The sequence below is a fragment of the Giraffa tippelskirchi genome, chromosome 7, assembly GCF_054371585.1.
Source record: "Giraffa tippelskirchi isolate mGirTip1 chromosome 7, T2T-mGirTip1v1.2.pri, whole genome shotgun sequence".
Taxonomy (NCBI): Eukaryota; Metazoa; Chordata; class Mammalia; order Artiodactyla; family Giraffidae; genus Giraffa; species Giraffa tippelskirchi.
The window spans coordinates 107,454,849-107,477,177 of NC_137281.1; the positions used below are offsets into that span (position 1 = coordinate 107,454,849).

Sequence of the window (22,329 nt, forward strand, 5' to 3'; positions counted from 1 at the left end):
ACCAAGTTTAGCAAGGATGGAGCACTGTGAGAAGGTGAGCCCCCCTAGCCTGGCGTATGAGAAGGGGCCCCTGGAACAGAGTTTGGACGACTGGTGATGCCCTCATCAACCACCAACTATCCTCTGCTTCCATGAGGCCCTGGAGCTGGTCTCCACACCAACAAACAGGCTTGTGGCAGAGAAGTTCCATAAAAAGGGATTTATTGCCAAACTTCAAGAAAGGCGCTTCATAAGCAGAAGACATGGAATGCCATCCTCCTCTGGGAGGCCAACCAGGCAGCCTCTGCATATTCCAGATCCTCCTCCCCTCCCCTGGAAGCTGGCGTCCCCTGTGGGTCCAGGCTGCCAAGGCACAGGCACCCCATAGGAACCAATGGCATCAAGCCACTGAGGTGACCCCGAAGCTGCTTGCTCAGCCTGGTCACTTATCAGAGCAGGAAACTGAGGCTCTAGTCCCAGGAAGGAGGTGACTTGGTGAATGTCTCACCCAGCCCAGGTGGCTGGTGAGGGAAGGCTGTTCCCCAAAGAAGACTGCAGGGGGCTACGTGAAGGTGGGCCCCTGGTGACATTCTTGTTCTCATATTGGAGACGTTTGGAGAGACGGATGGACCTTGATCTAACTTGATGTATGAGGAAACCTCACACAGGCTAGGTCTGGGAGCCTTCTCTGTTCAAGGAGTATGGTTTAGGGAGGCCAACGGGGGCTCATGCGTCATGACATTGCTGCTCGCCCATACCCCTGCCCAGTCAGGCCACAGAGTGGACACAGAGTGCCCCTCATGATACCTGCCACTACCCTCAAGAACCAAGTAGAAGCAGGGTAAAGAAGGCAGGGACCTGCACCTGCAGGCCTCAGTGGGCATGACTAGTGGCTGGGGGTGGGGTGATGGGCAGGAAGGCCAAAGCATGCAGCTGTGAGCCTCCCTCTCTTTCAGTAAACAAAAGTGCACTTGCAGAAACCCCTGAGCAGTCCCGTCAGAAGCTGCTCCTACTCCCACAGGCCCCAGGGAGCAGCTGTGGCCCTCAGAGCCTCTGCACCTTACAGACTCTGCCCTCAGTACAGCCGCTGCAGCAGGACAGAGACCAGATGTGCTCCAGAGCCAGAGATGAGATTGCAGGGAGCGGGTAGGGACGGGATGGACAAGGAGAGGGATAGGAGATAAAGCTCCTTCCACAAGGAAGTTCAGGAGGAGCAGTCCATGTGGAGCCGGAGCCACGGGAGAGGGGGAAAGGGGAGAGGGAGGTGATTTCAGGCCCAACAGCTCCCATCAGCATTTGAAGAAATAACTGGGATACTGGACCTGTCTGGGTTGAGAAGGAACCAAAGAGACCCAGATACAAATCCCATCTGGGAGGCACAGAAGTTTGGGGCAGCTTCCCTCCTGAATGTTGATTTATAATGAATTACACACAGGATTTTCTGATGCTGACATCAGGTTCACCTGAACAGGAATGTGCAAGGCTGACCCAAGCTGGTCCAGGGGCAGGGGAGAGACTATGAGACCCTGCGAGCTCCTCCTCCAGCCTGGAGTCCACCCAGCCCAGCTCACCAGAGGGGAGGCCTGCAGAATAGGCAGCGGGCCCAGGGAGAGGCCACATAGCTGATGGCTTTCTCACACAGATGCCTCCCACCTGCCTTCAGAGGCCCAGCTGGGATCCAGGTCACACTCAACTGAAGCCTGAACCTCTGGTTTAGACCCGAGGCCCCAGCCACTTCTGGGAAGAGGTGGGTGGGGAGGGTCAGTTATGGCTTGAAGCTGCCTCTGCCATGAGGCTCTGCCTGGGAACATCTGGCCATGGAGGCTGCAAGGGGGCTCAGCTGTGCTCTATTCAGAAGTCAGGAATGTAAACTATTGAGGGCGGGAAGTAGAGATGATGCTGCCCCCGGAAACCCCGAGCACTGTGCCAAGGCCCTGGGGCTGTTCGGAACAACCATGCAAGCACAGACGTCCCGAGTGTGTGCTCCCAGCCCAAGCCCAGAGCCAGAGGCCCAGCCAAATAGCAGCCCTGGGAGGTACCTGGCACCTCTGGCCAGGGCAGGGAGGGAAGGATCCCAGGAGTCTCTACAGGTCCTGGCCGAACCCTGACATGCCTGATGGGCCTTCTATAGCCTGAAGAAGCACATTTCTCGGCAGGGCTGGGCTCTGAGGGACTAAGCCGGCCAGCAGAGAAAGTCCTTGGCCTGGCAGGCCCTAGGGTGCGCTTCTCCTATAGAGGGTCACCAGCTCCCTCCTCTTCTCCTGGAGCCCAGGTGCTTCCTGGCTCATCTCTTCCAGATCCCTGATCTCCTGCAGGACCTGGGTGGCTTGTCTCAGCTGCTCCACAGCCTGGCTGAGCAATGTCTCGGCATTCACGGAGGCCGACTCACCGCCCAGCACCTTGTTCAACAGTTTCTCTGTCTTTTCCGAGGCCACCTTCACCTCCAGCTGAGCCCGATGCAGCCGCTCCCCAGGCTGCCTCCGACGTCGGGGGCCTTCCCCCAGCAGGTCCCCCAGGGAGGAGCAGCGGGGATGGAACTGAGGTTGCGGGTCCCAGGGGGGCAGGGCGGTGGATGTCGTTGCAGCCTTTGGGGGAGTTCCTGGGATGCCTGCAGCCTGGGATGACTGGAGGGGCTCAGGACTGTCATCCACACCATTCACTGAGACCTCTGCTGGGCCTGGGGCAGACGCCTCAGAAGCCCGAGGACTCTGAGCTGGCCCAGAAGCCTCCACGCCACTCATGGACGCTTTCAGTTTCTCCGATAAGATCTTGGGCGGGGGGGTAGGGGGCTTCCCACCCTCCCTGGGCCCAGCCTCAGAAGTCTCAGCACCCGGCACCTGGGGCGGTTCTGCACTCTCAGAGTCAGGGGCCTCCTCAGGGCTGGGGTTCTCCCAGCTCACCTTCAGCTTGTCAGGCAGGATCCTGTCAGGGGGCTGCTCAGAGTCACTGTCCTCTACCACCAGAGTCTCCGAGTCTTCTCCGCTTTCAGGGTGGGCCTCAGCGCTTGCTGGGACAGGGGTGAGGGCGCTTTGCCCCACAGGGGTCTCCATTCTGTCACCAGCACTGCTGGTCTCAGGCGCTGGGGAAGGCTTGGCAGGAGGCATGGGAGGCCGGGGTGTCTCCCGGGGCTGGGCTGCATCGACATCATTGCTAGGGGCTAACACTGGCGGCCCACTGTTCGGAACATCGAGGTCCAGACGCGAAAGCCCATCAGATGTGGCATTGGCTACCTGCAGGGGCAGGACATGGCATCAACTTGGATGACCGGCCACTGGGTCAGCTGTGCCCACCAACAAGAGTACTCAAGTCCTCTCATCCAAGCTTCCTATGCCCCTGGCCTCCCACGCCATCCATGCCCTCTGCTCTGGCTTCCAAAGCCACCTGATTAGTAGCTAAAGTGATTCTCTGATGAATCCTCTCACCTCTCTCACTTCCATAAAATTCCTGGTTTTGGAATCACAGGCCAGGAAGCCAGAACCAAGGTGTCCTCTCAGGCCTCAGCCTGGCTTCTTCCAGCCTGTGTAATAGGCTGCTCTTTTGAAACGCAACTGTGCTGGCCCAGGTAGCAGGGATCATGGTTTCCAGCCCTATTTCAGCCCCCTAGTTGGCTGTAGGCCTTGGGAGGGTCCTTTCTCTGCAACCAGCCACCCAGCAGGCGACAGGATCAGATCTCACACACGAGTCTCCCACATCACCCTGCGCTCACTCGCCATGGAGACTTCTGTCTGGCCTGCCAGCCCCATGGCCAGCCCTCTGGGCCAGAGCTCTCCAGCCTTCCCCTGCCCAGCTGCTCAGCAGCCAGTGCCCATTCTCCTCATGTCATCACACGTGGCCCCAGACATGGGCAGCCCGAGACCACAGCTGACCGCCAGAGGAGAACAGCTGCACCCAGCAAGCAGTTGTCCCCACCTGGCCCCAGGGGCCCATAGGGACACCCAGCAGCCCCAAGGTCATGGGGACACCTCCTCAGAGGGCCTGGAGAGAGACTGGGCAGGAGCCCCCTTGCCCAAGGTCCCTCAAGGTCCTCACTCCCTTTCACACACAAAGGGTGACCAGGCCTATACATGTACTCAGTCACTGGACATGAGTCCCTCCCTAAATTCTTCTCAGAGGGTCCCCCTCTCCAAGGCTGGCCCTCCCCATAGCTCCCAGGCTTCCTCCCTCAGACATGCCTTTCCTCTCTAGCTGCTTCAGTCACTCCCTCTGCAGGATGTTTTCCCTCAGCTGACAGACGTGAACAGGCTGTCCCATCTCAAAAGCAAACCATCCAATGACCTAGACCCCCTTCTGTCTCCCTCCTTCCCCGCCACGGTCTCCTTTGCGCCAGCACCCCCCAGCTCTGCATGCCATGAGAGCCCTAAGCTGACTCCTTCTCTGAGAAAATGTGCTGCAATCATCACCATCTGCCTTTTCCCCAGTCCTGCCCCATGACTTGTGGCTGCCAACCTGGCTGATGACCCACGGTCCAGTGCCCTTCTCTCTGGATGCACCCCTCTCCGGCTTCCTCTTCCTTGGCTCCCTGTGCCCCTCATTCCTCAAAGGTAACATTTGTAGAGGTTCTTTCCTGTCCTCGAAGATCTCTCCCCCAACCATCTACCCCCATCAGTAACAATGGTATGAGGAAGGACTCCTCCCATCCCCCTCCCCTTGCCATAACTTCTCCCCAATTCCTGGTGTCCAGGGCCTCCTTGTGTCCTTCCCCCTCCCACGTCCAGGTTTCCAGGCATGGGGGCGCTCTGACAACCCTCCCTCTGTGTCCACTTTGCCTCCCTGAGCCCTGAATTCAGTCACAAGCCCAGGTGGCTCTTGCTGCCCAGTGTCTCTCCCACTGGCCCCTCCCTTTTCACCCCTCCTGGAGACTGGAGGCCCTACCTCTGTCTCTATTTCCTGGCTTCCTGCCTTTCCCTGCATCAACCCACCCCATACTACCCAGGGCCTCCAACTGACATCTGGAACGCACCCTTCCATCCATCCTGCCCCCAAACCTGCTTTCAAGACCTCCACAATTTCCTCTCCCAACCCCACCTTCCCACACCATCTCCCGGTCAAAGGGATGGAGCACACCTTAAACTCCCCTGCTGGGGCCTCAAACTCACACCATTCCTTACACCCAGGACCTCCCTCACTCCAAGTCTCCCCACTGAAACCCTCCCTGTGCTGCAAGGGTCAGCTCAGCTTGACGCCAAGAGTGCTTAGGGACAAGGTGGCCCCCAGCCCGCTGCCACCTAAGCAGCTGCAGTCCTAGACTCAACTGACCCCCAAGCCTTCCAAGTTGGGGGCAAGGCCTTACCTCCTTCAGGTGGACTCTCGTAGGGGGCCGGCGCCGCTGGTCCCTACGTGCACGGTCCCGTGTCACATGCTCCAGGACACAGCTCTTGTCCACCTTGACCTGGGAACGAGGAAACCGTGTCAGTCCCCACCCAGCCTTGGGGAGGGGAAGAAATGCCCAGATGATGATCTGACTCAGAGGTGGGATCTGCACCTCCTCCTTGCTTGACAGGGTTAAGTGCCCCACGCTGTCTCTCTTTGAGGCCTCTCCCTGCGTCCAGGTCTCTGCTTTTCTAACCCTCTCTCTACACGGCCTTTGTCATCTCTGCAATCTAAGGCTCTCTCTCTTCTGCAGCTGCCCTCTGTCCTTCAGTCTTCCTGCCCAAATGCAGGCTATCAGCCCTCACTTCTCAGTCCACTGCAAATATATAAGCAGCCCTGTGGCTGTATTTGTGCTAAGCTGGGGGGAGTGGGGAGGAGACAGCCCATGATCCCCTAGTACCTGGCTTCCAGAAAAGGCCTTCTCTGGCCCCAGTCACTCTCCCAGGACCCCTGAGGATCCTGAAAGAAAGCTCAAGAAAGACCACGGACTCTACTCCCCCCTGGGTCGGGAAGCCTGGAGGGCACCCTCTCTGAGGGTGAGGAATGCGGGCAAGGAGTAGCCAGGAAGCCACAGTGAGAGTCATGTGGGAAATCCAGACTGAATCCCAGCACAGCTGGTCCCTGTGATGGGGGGTATTCTAAGACTCTTCTCCCCCGAGGTGAGACTCAGGCCCACCTGGGGGTCTTTGCAGTGGAGCAGCTGTGTCCTGCTCCAGCTGTCGGCTGAGGCCCAGGCCATGCTCCTGTGGCCTCCAACATTCTCTTCCATGAAACGGGGACACTTTACCAAACTAGTGAAGGGCTGAATATTACACAGTCACATAAGACATGACCTGGGAGCCATGGCTGCCAGTCAGGGAACCTGGGTATTAAGAGGGAACTTGCCTGGGAGAATTAGTCCCCCATAAATCTCAGTCTTCTGCAATCCAAGGGGTCACTCTACGTGGCCCCCAGGTCCATTTTAGCCCAAACAGCTATGACTCCATAATGTCAAAGATAAACCCTCTTTAGGAGATCTGGCCCCGTGGGACACCCTTCCTACCCAGAGCCTGATCACGGCCCTGCTGGCATCACCACTAGAGACAGGGGGCTGGATGGCCACTGCAGACAGGTAAGGAGGGCCTGGCCTAGAGCCAGTCAAGCTCAGACTTCACGGCCCAGCTGGAGTGAGCTGTCAGGCTCTCAGCTCACCCCAGACCTCTCTACCCTGGGCTCACTTGCTGTTACAGCTGGATCTGGGTTGGAAAGGAGCACGGTTGCAACCAGTTAAATTCTACCCATGTTTTAATTTTAAAATACATACTTAATTTCCTTACACCTTAGTTTCCTCATCTGTAATATGGGAACACAGACACATACTTTGAAGTGTGTTATGAGAATTAAATGAGGTAGCAACAGCAGGTGCCCCAGTGTTTGTAGCAGTGACATAATCAAGGTGTTGGGTAGGGGGCAGGGTCCACTCTGAGATCACACTTGGAGGGAAAAGAGACCCATAGCAGTCCAGAGGACTGCATCGCACCTCATCGAAAGCCTTGTTCTTGCCTCGGTTGATCCCTTCGTTGAGGGCTTTGATCCAGGATTCCTTCTCCTCCCCACTGGGTGCCTGGAACTTGATGTCACTGACCTGCAACAGGCATGGGTGTGATGAATGGCAGACGTTTACAAGGGTTCACACTTGGGGTCTTAAGGAAACTTCCCACCACAGCCTGAAGTCTGCCTTCCCACAGCTGGTCAGGAGCAAATCAAAATGACCCCCATATCAGGTCTCACACGGGGGCTCCAGAGCAAGAGAGGAGACAGACCCATCAGAGAAGGGGCCCTCTCCATGTATACAGCTGCCAGGGATTTGGATTCAAATTGGCCTTGCCCAGATCTGGTCTTACCCTCTGTGACTCCCCTAGACCACAGCCTGACCTCTGAGATTTCTCTGTGAAGTAGGAATATAGTCCCCGTCTACATCTGCCAGGCTGAGTACAATGACACACGTGACAGGCATGAGGGGTGGCCATCAGAGAAGGCCTACTAGAACAAGGGCCACCTACAGATGCCCAGGGACCCCATACCCAGTCCTGGCCAAGTGAAAAAGTCCCAGGGTCTCCTTTATGGCCTTGAGTCATGGACTGAAAGAGAGAAAGGGCATTAGGGGGTCCATTTCAGCCCCCTCATCATATAGATGAGGTTCATCAGAGGGATGGGACTTGGCCAAGGTGGCCTGAAGTAATCCCATGACTCGACCTCACATCCCCCCTCACCCCAACCCACGCCACAGGTTCCTTCCTACCTCAGGCAGGAGCTCCAAGCTCCTACATTAGAATCATAAGGCAGCTCAGAGAGGCCCCTCCTGGCCAGGCCCCAAGGTCAGACAGGAAATAGTGGAAGGAGTGAAGCCACACAAACCGAGGAGCTGCCTCCCATGGAGGACACAGCAGTAGGGCCCCTGAGCTGGACAGACCAGCACTCACAGCTAGCTGACCCCGAACTTCAGGGAGCTGTGAAGATCAATGATGTAGCAAAGTGTTAAATGTGGAAGTGGGCACAGACAGGGTGCTCAGTCATAGGAATTGTCACCATTTCTCTCCTGCACAAAACAGTCTTAATTTCCTTATCTGGAAGAAGGAACGCCACTGCCTACTAAAAGCAATGCTGAGGGAACTGAACGCCCTGGGGACTCAGTGGTAAAGAACCCACCTGCCAATACAGGTAATGTGAGTTCAATCCCTGGGTCAGGAGGATCCCTGGAGAAGGAAATGGCAACTTACTGGGAAATCCCATGGACAGAGGAGCCTGGTTCACTACAGTCCATGGGGTCACACAAGAGATGGACAAGACTTAGCAACTAAATAACAACAAAGCCAGGGCCTGGCACATGGTAAGGGCCTGGTACTCAGTAAGTAGTTACGGAATGAACAGCTCATCAATGAATGAGCTGGCCCTTGGTTCCCGTTTTGGGGCCTCTGCCCACTCTCTGACCTCGAGATGCCCTAGTTCTTTGTCGGGCAGGTCACCAGCTGCCCATCCCTGCCCGAGTGTTAGATCGCGCCTTCCCTCCTGCCATTCTCCTGGTTATGTAACACACGGCCTGCCTGGCCCCCTTAGCATCCTCGTTATATAACTTCCTGCTGGCTGCCTCTGAGTTCTCCTCATACAGGGCCCTGGTCCCACCCACTTCCCCACGCCAGGCACAGCCAAATGCTCATTTGCATGACCAGGGTAAATTCGATCCTGGCAGGAGATCGGCAGCTAAGTCGGAAGCCCCAGGGCACCTTGGCAACTGCCTCAGCCCAGCCATCAGGGCTGCTCCAGGCTCAGGAAGGGACAGCACTGCATCTGAGCTCTGAAAGGGCCAGCTCAACCCTTTGATGGGGTTTGTGAGTACGGTGGCCCGAGGCAGCCCATCAGCCCAGCTACTGCCCCTGCCTACAGGCCCAGAGTCAGTGGGGTGGGGCCCCTGCCTGGTGCAGGACTAAGCATCCCAGACAGCTTGAGAGGCATACACTTGAACTCAGAAAAAGATGCGGCAAGAGTGGGGCAGAGAATAAGCATTGACCAAGGAGTCAACATCAGAGTTCTAGTCCCACTAACCTTCAATGAGAACTGCAAAGGTCTCTTTACTAATGGGGGCCTCAATGGAACAAAAAATCCAACCACTGCACCCAACCCAAACTGTAACTCTTTCCCATTGGCCAGCCCACCTAGGCAGGCTGGGGGGAGTGTGCCGGCCCAGGGGTTCCCCAGAAGAGGGAATACGAGGTTATACAGGACCCAGCCCCACCCTAAGGAACCCAGTAATCCTGCCTGAATGAGCTAGGCATCAGAATAGGGACAGATAGAAGGGTGATGAGAATAGGGACAGACAGAAGACCAAGAAGTTGCTCCTCTTGCCCCACCCCCACCCCACATCCTGAAGAGCCACAGGCTGCACCCATGGTCCCTCCCCAAGCCTTCCCAAGACGCTCCAGGGCACAGGTCCTGCCAGGAGTTTAGAAGCTAACAGGACTGGACACAGAGAAAGCCCACTTGGCTAGGAAAGGGGGTAAGACAAAATGGCAGAGAGGAAAGATGTGGGAGGGGGAGAGAGGAGGCAGGAAAGAGGAAAGGGCCAAGCCGGCTGAAACCAGCAGGGCAGCAAGGCCTAGCAGAGGCCACCCTGCTTCCTGGCAGCGTCTGCCTGTGACCTCATGGCAGGGGTGTGGGGACGGGGAGGCAGGAGGGAGAGGGGCATGCAAGACACTGGAGTCTTTGTTTATTTGATTAAAGGGAAAAAAAGGCGGCCTCAGGACCAGACAGCCGGGGTCATGTGACCTCCTGGCCAGCCTGTGGCCTCACTGAGGACGGGAACACCCAAGGCGATAGGAAAGGAGGGTGAGAGGATGCGGGGGAGCTGGGGGCGGGGGGAGCAGTGCTCTGTGCAGTCCAGCATCTGATCTCTGGAGAGCCCCCACTCTCTGTGTGAGCTCCTGGGGTACCGAGGGCCGGGGGCCCTTGAGCTGAAACCAGGGTGGGGTGTGTTCCCGCTACCCAGCAGCCCCCACCAATCACTCCACAGCCCCATCTCCCCAACTCACTGTCCTGTTCCTAGAGTCACTCAGAGCCAACCTGAACTCCCAGCTTGACTGGGGGATGAAAGGGAGGGTGTTGGCCGAAGCAGCTTAGAATGCAGCTGCACAAACAGGCCGCTTACTCGGAAGGTGACGTCCCACCCTGAGTGGGGCCCGAACCATCTAGCCCACCATCAGCTGGTTCTCAGAGAAATGAGGTGGTCCACAGAATGGCACTGGCAGAGGACAGAGAAGCAAGACCCCTCCGCCCACACCCACAGGTGCTCACTGAGGGACACACAGACGCAGACAACCCCTGGGCCAGGCGAACACTCTCCTGCACACAGAGGTGCACACACGGGCCTCAGGCACACAGGCCAACCTTCACACACAGCACACTCTACACATCTCCCAAACACACACACACAAATACAGCACCACTCAGAGGGAAAGCCCGCCTCCAGAACAGGGTAGGGGTTCTAGGGCCTGAAAGACCAAAATATGGCTGCTCTCCCCATCTTCCTCATGGAACTGTAAGCAGCAGAAGTCAAGTGAAACCTGCTCCTGACCTTGGCACAACCCCATCCCCAGGATCAGAGCTCCATGCTTCCTTGCCCCCACCTACCACCGAGTGGGACAGAAGGTTATTGAGTCAAGCCATCATGGTCTCCCCCGGGGGACCAGAGAGGACTGGGCTCCTGGCCCTTAAAGCTACGAAAGAATCAGAATGGCCTGGGGCAAGCCCAGACCAGGCCCGCTCCCTAGCCCCCAGCTTGTGACTCAGCCCCTCTCTGCGAGGCTCCACATGACGAGCAGAAGCTGGGGCGAGGTACGGCCCAGCTGCAGATGGGCGCTAGCTGGCGAGCAGCACTGTACACACCAGCCTCCAAGCTGATCTCCCTCCTGACATTTGTGAAACTCCACCACGTGGCAACACCCACCCGGACTCCCTGCCAGAGATGAGGGGTACAAACAGCGAACTCTGTCCACATACACAGCCTGTCCCAGGGAATGAACCTCTCAGGCAAGACACTTCCTCCAGCTTCAGCCAAGAAAGGACAATGCAAAGGGAAGAAAGCTGGAGCTGTAGGTCCGAGCATTGAAGCTAGGATGGAAGGTAGGAGGGGTGGCCCACCCAGGAAGGCCTGGGATGAAGGAAGGGTGTGGTTCCCTGGCTATGGCAGGGTGTCGAGGCCTGGTGGGGTGAAGACCTCATCCCCAGCCTTCCTGCCTCGGCCCCTGGCCTCCTGTGTCCAGGCAGTGGGAGAATGCCAAGGGCCCACCTCCCAAAGACTACTTTCCAACTACAGCCCGGAAGGTGGCCCCCAGGGTCTAGAAGGGGAGACAGGAGTGGAGCTCTCAGCAGAGCCCTAAACACACCTCCTATCAACCAGGGGCTGGGGGGCTCCAAGACAAAAACAAGCCAAAGGTCCCACCCACAGCAGAACCTGGGTCTGAGGCTCTGCCACATTGAACAGAAACCCAGCAGGCTTGCATCCAGGGGCCCAGCCTGTCTTGAGAACTTCCAGGGTGACCTTCCCCAGCAGAGCCTGGCTGGAGGGAGGTCAGCTAGCAGTGGGCTTAGCCCTACCTTGTTCCCCGGGGACCGCAGCAGGATAAAGCGATGCTTCCGCTTGAGAAGGGCACGAAGGTCCTGGCACTTCTCATAGCTGCCCAGCTCCACTGTCTCCACACACTTCTGCTCATCCTGGGGAGGGAGACAGAGGGAACACAGTAAGCGCCAGATGCCCCTAGACCCTCAAACACCCAGGCCCGCCCCAGACTCTGATCCCACTCAGTGAGGGCATCGCTTGGTCAGCGGGGGCCCTCGGGCTGCCAATCAACCACCAAGAGGCGGCATTCAGACATGGCAAGTAGACGATGTTCAGTCTACGCTGGTTGGAGGGATGTCCTCAAAGCTCTCCATCCATGTAAGAAATGGGCTCTCAGCACAAAGGTAGGTAGCAGGATTGACTCAGATGTGCTTAAGGCCAAAGGAGGAAACAGAGGAAGCTGGAAGGGCTTAGGCAAGTGTGCCTGGGAGTCCATGCAGGCCCAGAAGCGAGGCAGAGATCAGTGCAAGAGGTGGCCTTGAAGGAGGAGCAAGTTGAAAGGAAAAAAAGGCTTTCCAGGTAGAGCCACGAAGAGAAGCTGTTTGGGGCTATAAGACCTGACTTCACCACAGTGATCCAGAGTTGACTTCCCCACTGGGCATCTTCCTCCTCTGACCCTTCACCTGGGGTGAGAGGCCACTCTCCATGGCCAGCACAGTAGACCTGGCAAGAGTTCCTTCAAGAGCATCCCGAGCCTGCCACCGTGAGGATTCATCACTAGTAGGGCTGGTGGACAGGACATTGACCAGTCTCTTCTCGGCCACCTCTGGATACTGTCTGGGCCACCTTCCCACACACCAGCCCTGGCTCTTGAGTGTATTCTCCTCCAGGGCTCCACCCACCAGGTGCCTCTCCAGCAAGCGGCCTGGGACATGCTCCTCCCTCCATGGTGGTCAGCTGCTTCCTCTTCTGGGGAAGACCAGGCTGAAATAGCTTCCTCAGTGTGTCACACTCTCCCCCTGGAGATACCAGGGAAGTAGTTGCACGCCCTGGGAGACTGGCCAGCAAGTGAAGTCAACTCTTGCTGTTGACACCATGCAGAGCCAGCAGGAGCATCCAACCAGGGACCACCTCAGGGCTCCGCAGTTTTGGGTGGAATATCTGGGAGGCAGGCAGTTGACTCGATTCTTTGCAGAGGAAATACCCCAATTTCCCTCCATGATAATTCTCATCTACTAAGAAACCCTGACACTTAGCAAGCCCTTTTGCCTCCCTGATTCTCCAGAGTCCCTCAAGCACCCTGAAATCCTAGAATCCCAGGATTTGCCTCATTTTATAGAGAAAAAGAATGAGACCTGGAGGCAAAGGGATCTGCCCTAGGGCACAGACCCAAATATGGGCTTCCTCAGTGGCTCAGCAGTCAAGAATCCACCTGCAATGCAGGAGACACAGGAAATGCGGGTTTGACATTGGGTCAGGAAAATCCTCTGGAAGAGGACATGGCAACCCACTGCAGTATTCTTGCCAGGAAAATCCCATGGACTGAGGAGCCTGGCAGGTGACAATCCATAGGATCACAAAAGAGTCGGACATGACTGAGCAACTGAGCACACATAGACCCAAACATAGGAACAGTGCAAAATGGAAACACATATCCTCTGACTTTCAAGCCGGAGCCCTTTTAGCGCACCACACTCCTTCTAGCCAGAGCCAGAGGCTGGACAGTGGCCCTAGCAGCAGGTTGCTCTGCACCAGTGGTCCTCCAGGTGTGGTACCTGGGCCAGCAGCAGTTGCATCACCTGGGGACTTGTCAGAAATGCTCATCCCCAAGCCCCCACCCTAGTGAATCATAATCTCGGGGGAATGGGCCAGCAATCTGAGTTTTAACAAGCCCTCCAGGTGATTCTGATGTTTCCAAAAGTTTGCAAACCTCTGTCCTACACCAGAAATTCTCAACTTTGGCGGCACCTGGTCGCTTTAAAAATCCCCATGCCCAGGCAACATCCCAGACCAATTACATCAGGATCCCTGGAGGACAGAGCTCAGACATTAGTATTTTCCAAAGCAAATGACTATACAGCTAAGGTTTGTAACCACTGACCTACTCTCTCTTCAGCCCCTCACGGAAAGGGCAATAGGTAGCCAGGGTGACCTGTCTCTCCCATGTAGATTCAAACAAGTATCTTTTCCCATTCCTGCCTCCATGCACCTCTTTCCAACCCTTAGTCTTCAATCCATGGCAGGTGTCTGCACTCAACACAAGGCTGGTAAAATCCACCTGCTCCAGGAAGCCGCCCTGCTCTCCCACACAAGCCTGAGCCTCAGTGCTCTCTCTCCTCTGACATTCCCCATCTGCAGGCATCTTACTAGGTGCTAGGGACACGCTGTCATGGGGAAGGATGTCCTAACTCCCTGGAGCCACCTCTCTCCCCCTCTATTGCCTGTGTCTCCTTTCTGTTCCCCTGCCAGTGCCCTATAAGGAACAGTGCTCCAGAGGAAAAGTTTGCTAAACTGAATGCCTGACTCAGAGCAAGACTCCAGGAAGAAACCCACCCCGCCTTCCAATCCCAGAGAGAGATCCTCACCTACCCCACATGCACAGGCCTCCCCCCACTGGGAAGATAACTGGCCCAAACACACCCTCCTCTGTCTGGAAACAAAAGGTCAGTCCATCTCCAACACCCAGTTCCTCACGGCTGCCTGACCTGGGTCTCCTCTCAACCTGAATCGCTGAATCATCTGGTCCTTCTGCAGCTCAGAAAAATCCGGATAACCCAGCAGGCACTGGGCGGGGGCAGCACTTTTGGAATGTCAGCCTCACTGACAGCAAAGAAACGGCCAAGAGTCATTCGCACTCGCCTAGTTCCTTACATCAGAAAGGGGAATTGAACATTTCTCAATTCCCTCTCCTGTGCCAAGCTCCCCCACCCCTGCTAAGTTCTTGAAACTGCCTTGAGGTTTTTAATAGTGATTTTTTTTTTTTTAAGCGTGATTTAGACTTTTCGTGTTTAGAGGATGTGAAATCCTTCCTGCTTCCCAGACGTGGCCAGATGTAGAGAGGTGGCCCAGGACAAGGCTGGCAGCACCTGACGAGCTGACAGCTGGGGGCCTGTCACTCCGTTCTTATGGTAGCTGGGACTGGAGGAGGCTGTGACAACCCCCTTTACTTATAAAAATAGCCCCCTGCTGCCACCACAGCATATCCTAATTTGGTGGCAGTGCAGAACGTCTGGGGACTATCTGCACGATTCACCCCCTTGGCCTTCTCTGGCTGTTTCTCTGACACCCCAACTCCACGAGCCTGGGGATTCAGTCAGGAAGGGTGAGGTGCATCTCAAAGGCAGCTCCTTTAAACACCTAGATCTCTCTTGGCCTGGGACAAGGACGAATTGACCAAGTCAGCCTGAGGCACGCTAACAGGGGCTGATGGGGAACAGGCAGGATCCCCCTTCCCCTGCCCCCGGCCCAGTTCTTCCCTGCGTACCCATTGGTCAGAGGCACACAGCAACAGCCCTCTTACAGCCTCAACTCCAGAACACAAAGAGCATTCCCAAGTAAAGACCACTTTTTCACCTCAGGTCTTTACCCAGAACTTCATCAACACTTACTCGACACACAACTTCCACGTGCTGGGTTGCCTAAATTCCAAGCCTGCCGAAATGAAAAGGGGCACGAGTCTAAAGTGGAAAGATGCGAGGACTGTAACAGGCACAAGGACAGCAAAAGAGGCAACCGGAAGCTTGATGTTAAAGGAGAAAGAAAAGCTGGAAAGTACAGTCTGGCAGTAGGAACAGCCCACTCACTAGTGACTGAGTCACTAAGGAAGACTGTTTAGGCCAGCATCTTCTGCTGAAGCAGGCAGACAAGAATATCCAACATGTTTTAGAGCAGCAGTCCCCAACCTTTTGGTCACCAGGGAACTATTTTGTGGAAGATAATTTTTCCATGGAGCAGGGGTGGGAGGATGATTTTGGGGTGATTCAAGCACATATCGTTTATCGTTCACTTTATTTCTAATCTAATGCTGCCGCTGATCTGATAGAGGTACCAGTCCTCAACCTGGAGGTTGGGGACCCCTGTTTTAGAGGATTTCCATAAAAAACAAGTTTTAGAGTTTACTTGCTGGCATAGCTAGATGGAGAGCTCCCTAACTTTGGGTCTAGATCTGACCTTCTTTCACTGAGATGCTGAACAGGATCTGGCCACCCCTGGGCCTCAGGATCCTCCTCTGTAGAATGTGACACGATGGCTGCTCTTCAGGTACTGTTGTGAGCATCGTCCAACAGGGGTAGGCAAGATCACCAAACAAGCAGGAGAAGTAAGTATTATTTCTACTCTCATTACTGAGTGGAGCAAGCTTCGGTTTTCTGGAAACTTCATTCACGTAAGTGGAACCTAGCCCCGGGACAGCGAGCTGTAGAGTAGATGGCCAGCTGAGGAGACGCACGCATCCCTACCCACATACACCTCAAAGAGCCCTCACCTGGGAGCCCTACACTCGAACCTAGAGGTACCACCCTGGTACTGCACAGGCCCAGAGAAACCAGGCACTTGCACAAGGTTGCACAGCAGGTCCAAAGTGAAACAGGCCTTCCAGTCCCAGGTCCAGGATCCCTTTCTGGCCTGGGCTGCCCTCATTTGGTTCCCCAACGCAGAACACTCAAACTCAGGAGCAGGCCGGTCCTTACCTCATTCTCATAGACCAGCAGCTGGGCCTGGCAGAGGAGCAGGTAGCGGTCCTTCCAGAGTCCTAGGAAGCCCCCGCTGCTCTTCTTGATCCAGCCAGCCTTGTCCGCCGTCTGCGCGCTCCGAGGCTTCTGGCCCCCCTCCTTCACACCCTGTAACGAGCATTTGGACACACTATGAGGGCTGCTGCCCTGAGGCCACATGGAGATGTATCCCTCTGCTGGATATCACCCCACGTGAATTTTCCCCCCAATCCCTGAGGCAGTTACTCTCAATCCAGTATCAGAAATGGCAGTAATAATAGCAGACACAACAATAACCGCAGGCACCTTATATTGAGTCAGTGTATTATGTTTTACACAAACCACCTCATTTGACCCATGCAACTACCCTCCTAGGTGGTGGCATCCTCATCCACATGTCACTGCAGACTGAAGTTCCAACAGGGGAGGTGACTTACCAAAGTCACACCACTGGAAGGACAAAATCAGAATTCACACTGGGCCTCTGACCTCGCACTCCCCTCTACTATTCTGCTTCCCATGTATTCATTCAACCACACCAACACACGTGGTATTGAGCACCCGCAATGTCACGGGTGCTGGAGTAGGCAGGGAAGAATAAAAATAACACATCTCTACCCTCCCAGAGCTGACAGTGCGGGGAAGCAGGAGCTGAACAAATAAACACCAGAGATAAACACACGAACAAGTGTGAAATGCTATGAAGCAATCAGTGAAAGTGAAGTGAAGAGGAGGGAGCAAGACAGGATAGTGGGGGACCTGGTTCAGGTCAGGGTGGCATAGGACGGCCTCTCAGAGAAAAGAATGTCCAAGCAGAATCAGAAGGATGGGAGGAGGCAGGCAGGCAGAGTGGTAATCTTCCTCCTCACCCCTGCCTTTCCAGAGAGCTCTCTCGGCAGCCCCTGCATCCAGCCCCAAAGCAGGAGGTTCCACTGCCCTCATCCGTGCCCCAGGTCAGGACTTTAGTGCAGCCACCCCACCTGACGAGGGCTGCCTTCAACCACAGGCAGGTACAAGAGGTAAACTCAAACCCTTCTAGAGGACACGGCAGCCACCCTGGAGCCTTCAGGCCAGTCACTGACATCTCGTGTCTCTTGGTTACCCACCTGGGTAGCTGGGTGCCAGGTATATGCCTACCAGGTGGGGCCAAATTCACATTTAGTACCCAGCACCCAGTACTGTTTCTTTACACATAATGGGTGCTTGAGACAGACCTGTGAAATGAAAATAAAAATACACCCAGTTTGCTAACCACTTTGCTTCAATGACTGGTACCCACAGTGGTGAGTGTGAAGAGGAGGGTGGAGGAGAAGGGGCTAAGAGCATGTCAGAATCTACAGGATGCTAGAAGAAAATCAGCACTGACTAATTTTGACTACTTCATAATTTACATAAAGCTTAAAAAAGGGGGCTCCAGTTAAAAGGAGCACATCTCTCCCCAGAGATATCTTGTGGCCACAGATGCTTTTAGAAGGACAAGTCCAGACAGAAGAGTGGTGAGCTGTCAGGGGTGGGGCAGGGCATGGCCTCCCTGAGCTCCATCACAGCAGGGAACCCCCAGTTTGGTCCTTACTGTGGCCCCCTCCCCCACTGCACTGCACACTCCACTGGTCAGGAGTCTGAGCTTTGAAGCCCAAGCCACGCAGACCAGAGGCAAGTCACATGATCTCTCTGAGCCTCAGTTTCTTCATCGGTGACATGGTGATATTGACAGAAGTTGCAAGGACTACAACACCATGAGGCCGGAGATTTTTGTTTTGTTTACTGTTGTATCCCCAGTGGCTAGACAGTGTCTGGCACACAGTAGGTGCTCAATAAATATTTGTTGCTAAATAAAAAGATACAACTTATAAAGCAATGCCTAGGACCCCCTAAACTTAGTCAATGGCAGCTGTCATTGTTACTGTTGTCACTGTCTTTCCCTCTGCCTCTCAGGGACCCTGTCCCTGGGCCTAGTTCAGAATTCAGGACAAGACCTATCTGGGCTCACCTGCTGGGCCTCAATGCCCCCAGGAGCTCCAGGAATATGAAGTGCCCCCTAAAGATCTCTCCCTAACTTATAGATGGCAAGAGAAATGGAGAAGTGGAATGGTCCCAAATGGTGTTCCCGGATGGAGAATGAGGAAGTGAGAAGCTTGCTGACAGGCTAGTTATGAGCCACCCTGATCAGGAGAAAGGACTTCGGGGCCCTTTGACAAGAAGGGGGGCTCTAGCATCCTACTATGTACCCAAAGCCCCACCCTCATCACTTGTGTTCAGCCCTATGGGCTGTGTGACCCACTGAGGCCTCCGCTACTCAGGGACCCCTGAGAGCTGGCTTAGGCCCAGGGCTGGGGGGGAAGAAGTGGGACAAGGGAAATCCCACCCCCACATTTGACACGTCACACCCCTCCATTAGCAACTATAGCAGCTGGCCACCGCCCCCCACCCCCACCTCACTTGCAGACTTAAGCTTCTCTTACACAAGAGAAGAGCAGCAGCCCAGATCTCCCACCTCTGAGCTCCAAGCCCATCTCCTGTTTCCAGGGGCCCACCCACAACCCCACGGGATCTCACAGCCCCTCTACTTGTGACCTCTCCTGCCTGCCTCACCCACAGCCCGAGACGTGAAAACTTCCTGCCAGCTGGAAGCTCCCGGGGGCAAGGCTGGAAGCTTGTGTCCTGATGCATCCTCTCTGCGGGTAGCAGAGCAGTGCCCAGTGACTGCCATGATTGTATGAGCCAGAAGCAAGTCCGGAGCCTTTGGGGATGTGGATATCAGCATGGGGCTGAGACAAGGCACTTGGGGATGGGGGTGACAACTGAGGGACTGGAGGTGGCACCAACCCAAGCTCATGGGAGGGTCTCCTGGCCAGGAATCAGTCACAGCAGCAGCCACCAACAGACAGGCCTGGCTGGAGGTCAGAGTCCTGCCACCCTTCACCCAGTCCCTCTCCCTGCCCCTCAGACACTCTCCAAACAGGAGGCTGGCTATGTATGCCCCAGTAAGTTTTAATAAGCAGCCCCTCGCCTTGGTAGGGCTCAGAGGGAAGGTTTTGTCCCGCTCACTCCAGTTTCTCGGCCTTCTCTCCTCTCACTGACCAGCTGACCACTCTTCTTCCTGTTTTGCCCTCTCTTCTCCCACTCATCCTCACTCAAGCCCCTCCCCATGCCCACTGTGAGCAGCTTCTGAGGCACCCCCGGGCACCAGCCTGGCTCTGCTTTGCCTGAAAGGGGAAGGTCTCTGGGTCATTTGTTTAAAAAAAGAAAGAAAGAAAAAGAAAAAGATACCAGGTCAGCCCAGCCCTGTACACAGAAAGGAGCCATGACAGGGAGAGACAGACCAGCAGAAAAGAACTTGCTGGCACCTCACATCACAGAAAGCTTAGGATAATGACCTTTGCTCTTGGTCTGGACTAAACCCCATGATGCTCTGACCAAACTCTGCTAAGAACCCACCATGTCAGAGCCCTGTGATGGAGCAATCAGAGAGAGGAAGCACAGGCTCTGCGTGGGGAACTTCCAGTCCGATGGGCGCAACACAGACCCCGCACAAGGAAATCCCCAGTCTGGGGATTGGGTGGGCATCCTCTGCTTGAGAGGATCCCAGTCTGTCGGGAGGGCTCTAGCACCTACCCAGACGGGTACCCAGTCTTGGCTCTCTGGTAGGGTAAAGGCTTGGGGTTAGTTTGGGAAGCCCTTGTAGAAGGAAGGGTTTTGGTAGGATTATGAGGAAGGAGACACATATCTTGGCCCAGAGAAGGGCATCAAAGACCCTACATTCTCAACCCCTTCACTACAGGATGAGAAACTGCAGGCCAGAAAGAGTCGAAGATTAGCTTAAGGTCCCAAAACCCGTACGGGGACAGGCCACTGCCCTGCCTCTCTCTAGATGGGTAAGGGTAAAGGAGCAGCCTGGTGCCACTAGAGGCCAAGCCAGGGAAAGGCATGACTGACAGGAGGGGGGCAGAACCCCAGGGCGGAGACAGGAAAGCCTGAGTCCAGTTGCAACAATAACCTCACACTGATTGCTGCAGCTTTCAAAGCTTTTGCACATAAACCATCACATTTCTGGACTGCCCACCTCCTTCATTTTACAGATGGGGAAACTGTGGCCCCGAGAACACAGATGGACAGACGCCCAGTGCCCAGACCCTCACTTCCGCACCAAACCTCAGCCTGATGAATCTATCATCCTATTATATGGAGGAGGTCACTGAGGGGCCTTGGCACCAGTGTGCCTGGGGAGGAAGTTCAAAGCTGGGGGAGAACTAAAGGCAGCCATTTGGGAGTGAAGTGAGAAGGCCAGCCTGGGGTCATGGGGTAGAGAAGGTAACTATAATCTAAGCAGTGTTTAAGAGAAAGGAGGATGGGTACTGAGGCCTGGAGAAACAAGAGGAAGTGGTGGGGAGAAGAAATGGGAGGAAAAGAGGGATGCCAAAGGAGGGGTAGAGAACAGGGAGCCCCTGGCCATGTGGGGAGGTGGTGGGCAAAGCCTTAGATACCCTAGGTATGCAGGGAGCTTTTGGCATCTGGGAGTTAGTAAATGCCAATGTTAGAGACTCAAGACCAGAGGAGTAGAGGGCTGGGTTGACCACCAGACAAGCCATTGGCCGAGGAGGCCCCAGGAGAACTTCCCTTAATTGAGGGGGGTGTGGTGGCCAGAGCAGATCGGAGATCGAGTAGTCCTGTCCCACATCCTCTGGGAGAAGAGGAGAGTTAGAAGCCCAGCCCTCACAACAAGGGTAAGGGAGCCCCACCCCTGTCAGTAAGAAACCACAGCAAATCATAGTGGCCTGACTGTGCCTCCTATTTCCACCCACTCTGAGAGAAGGGGCTACAATCAAGACCCGGGGAGGAGACCAGGCCCAATATTTTATAGAAGAGGAAATGCAGGCTTAGAGGGGAAGTGACTTATCTACCATCCCACAGAAGTGCAGGGCCTGGCCTGAGGGAACTCGGACAGATACCCCAGCTGCTCCTGGACAGTGGTCCCAGGAAGCAGGGGGATGAGCACGCATGGGGACACAGGCAGTCTGGTCCCCAGCTGGCCAGGGTTGCCCCAAGAGTGCAGGTTTCATCTTTCCTCCCCACCTATCCAGGCAGAGACACAGCCCCTCCCCTCGGTTTGGGAGGGGCAGAAGCTGAGACCCCCTTGGGGGGCCAGAAGCAAAATCCTCTAGTCTCAGCAGGCCCCTCCCTAGTTTATTCATTCCACAGTCTCACATTAAGTGCTGGCAGTGTGCCTGGAAGAGGGGGCTACTCAGAGAACTGAGTTTGCAAGTAAAGGGCAGGGGTCACAGAGTGCCTGACCACACTCCAGACCATGAAGGTCCTGAGGGGAATGAGGGAGGCTCAAGGACCACTGCTGGTCCAGCTGCCCAGCTCCTCCAGGGAATCAGCCCTCCAGGGATGTGAGGATGGCAGGGGCAGGATCAGCCCTGATCAGGGCCTGACACCTAATCAGGGAAGAAGCTGGACCCACGGGGGATAAAGGACCTACAGGGATTTAGGGGAGAAAATTCAACTTCTCCAGTCCTCCAGCCACCAGACTGGGTCACAGCCTCAAGATTCCTTGAGACAAGGACTCCAGAACCCACAGATCCACCACAAAACACACACACACACACACTGTGCCCTTTTAGGATCCGACGTGGACAGCACAGGGAGTCAGTGATAACCAGGGTTCGAGCCCAGCTACGCAAGCTACTTTCAGCAAGTCATCAAACTCACCGGAGCCTCAGTCTCCCCATCTGTCCAATGGGAACAACCACCACCGCCAGGACCACAGTTGGTGGGAGAAGACAGAAATAATGAAGGAGAATGGGTCTGCGATCCCTTACCCCCGCTCCTGCCTCATCTCATTGGGCCTAGGCTCTGCCTGGGGGATTGGGTGGACAGGGTGAGTGAGGGTGTCCGGAGGCCGGCCGCAGGAGAGGGGCTGGCTGGAACAAGGGCCTGAGCCAGGGACCTCAACCGCTGCAAGAGTCTCAACGACCCCAGCCCAGGCCCCCCGACTGGCCCGGCGCTCACCTCCTCTTCCATGACGAGTCCGCTGAGGTCCGGCTGCTCGACCGCTCGGCCGCTCACTCCCGGCGCCGCGCGGTCTCCAATACCTCCATCAACCGCCGGCCGGGCGGCGGCTCCGCGCGTTCTGTCCCGCTGGCTGCCCGGGGGCCCAAGAAACTTCGGGGGGGCGGG

The 22,329-nt window shown here is 55.7% G+C and overlaps 1 protein-coding gene across 1 annotated transcript; it reads right to left on the minus strand.

Moving 5' to 3' along the window:
* Positions 1 to 184: 184 nt before the first annotated feature.
* On the minus strand, positions 185 to 22,284 carry PLEKHO2 (pleckstrin homology domain containing O2). The gene is made up of 6 exons (XM_081507336.1): positions 22,162 to 22,284; positions 16,129 to 16,278; positions 11,479 to 11,595; positions 6,869 to 6,973; positions 5,270 to 5,368; positions 185 to 3,209 (listed from the first exon to the last, which is right to left on the minus strand). Exons 1-6 carry the CDS (start codon positions 22,171 to 22,173, stop codon positions 2,193 to 2,195), a joined length of 1,500 nt encoding a protein of 499 aa, XP_081363462.1. The 5' UTR covers positions 22,174 to 22,284; the 3' UTR covers positions 185 to 2,192.
* Positions 22,285 to 22,329: the final 45 nt, after the last annotated feature.

Excerpts from the sequence above, each read along its gene's own strand:
- PLEKHO2 (XM_081507336.1), bottom strand. Across the intron at positions 11,596-16,128 it reads TGCTGGTCTATGAGAATGAG|GATGAGCAGAAGTGTGTGGA; the intron begins GTAAGGACCGGC and ends CTCCCTCCCCAG. Across the intron at positions 5,369-6,868 it reads AGAACAAGGCTTTCGATGAG|GTCAAGGTGGACAAGAGCTG; the intron begins GTGCGATGCAGT and ends CCTCGTTCCCAG.